This window comes from Loa loa (assembly GCF_000183805.2).
Source record: "Loa loa unplaced genomic scaffold supercont3.2546, whole genome shotgun sequence".
NCBI lineage: Eukaryota > Metazoa > Nematoda > Chromadorea > Rhabditida > Onchocercidae > Loa > Loa loa.
The window spans coordinates 1-1,307 of NW_018110724.1; the positions used below are offsets into that span (position 1 = coordinate 1).

Here is a 1,307-nt window from a genome sequence, read left to right on the forward strand (position 1 = left end):
ATTTAAATTCAGCAAAAAATATGACTAACTGATGTTGGATAACAAATCATCTCCATATTTCATTCTTCGTGCTCGTGGAGTATACTGTAAACGACAGGTTTTCTTGGTCTGAAACTTGAAGTTATCATAAAATGCCAACAACAACTTGATAAAACATGTTTATGGCAGAAAATATTATCATTACATTACTAGCCACATCTGATCACGAAAGCATTACCATTATATCTCTGGTACTTTCTGCACCAGTTGAAGAGGGTCCAGCTGAAGATAAAGCAATTGGCGATCGTGCTGCACTACCATCCAGTTCGTGGTTACCAGTCACAACATTGCTATAACAAATAAATGCAACTTTTTATAGATTTGTTTGAGATCACTGAGAGCATAAGAGAGAGGAAAAACTTTATTATGATGCATGAAAACTAACTATATGCTTCGATGTAGTGCACGAGTTGATGAGTTCGACGTTTCGTCCCTGCTTGCTTCCGATTGAACATAAGGAATGGTACTAGAAGGTTCAACAGATGTTGATCGTTGATTACCTCCATTTCTAGCACATTTTGATTCATTCCTCGATGGCGATCGACTCTGTTCAATCCTTGACGATGGTCGACTTTGTCTCTTTGGTTGCGCACATTCCGAATCTACACCATCATCTTCGCGACGGGCACGTTTATTTCTAAACTTCATAAATGGATATGAAGTTATGAAAAATAAAAACATCACCACTTATTTTATTCCAGTAACTCATGATAAATAACATATGTTTACAATAACAAATGACTAATGAACTGTAAAAAAATAATGCTTGTGAAAGAATACTAACTTAAAACCAGTAACATAGTTCTCATCAATCCAATTTGGTTTACGTCGTTGACGTGAAGGACGCTGTTTACGACCATCTTTAGCCTGAAAAATAAAAAATTGAAATTCCACATAACCTAAACAGCATTCAGCCATACAACACTAGCTATGTACTTACTTCGTCACTATTTCCACTCTGCTCATCCTTCTCAATATCGTTCTTCGCTATTTGACAAGCTTTTGGTTTCGGTTTACGCTCTTGACCACTTTTCTTCGGCAATTCAGTTTCGTGCTTTCCTTCTTCATCACTTCCGTGCGAGATCTTAAAAAATCAATATAAGTCAATTTTTCTCTTCCAACGACCGTAATTTTGAAATGCTCATCAACTGTATTCTTAGGTTTTTTAAAACAAGTACTCTGCTAGGACCAGCTACTCGACCCGTCGGCATATTTCCCACAATTCGTTTACGCGCTATGCGCAGGCGAATCGGACCATGCTTTTTCTT

The 1,307-nt window shown here is 37.3% G+C and overlaps 1 protein-coding gene across 1 annotated transcript; it reads right to left on the reverse strand.

The window, feature by feature from the left end:
* Nucleotides 1-24: 24 nt before the first annotated feature.
* LOAG_15726 (hypothetical protein) lies at nt 25-1,307 on the reverse strand (the record flags this gene model as incomplete). The annotated part of the gene is made up of 6 exons (XM_003151216.2): nt 1,218-1,307; nt 980-1,123; nt 824-906; nt 425-676; nt 218-329; nt 25-108 (listed from the first exon to the last, which is right to left on the reverse strand). The coding sequence occupies exons 1-6, from the start codon at nt 1,248-1,250 to the stop codon at nt 25-27; spliced, it is 708 nt and encodes a 235-aa protein (XP_003151264.1). The 5' UTR covers nt 1,251-1,307.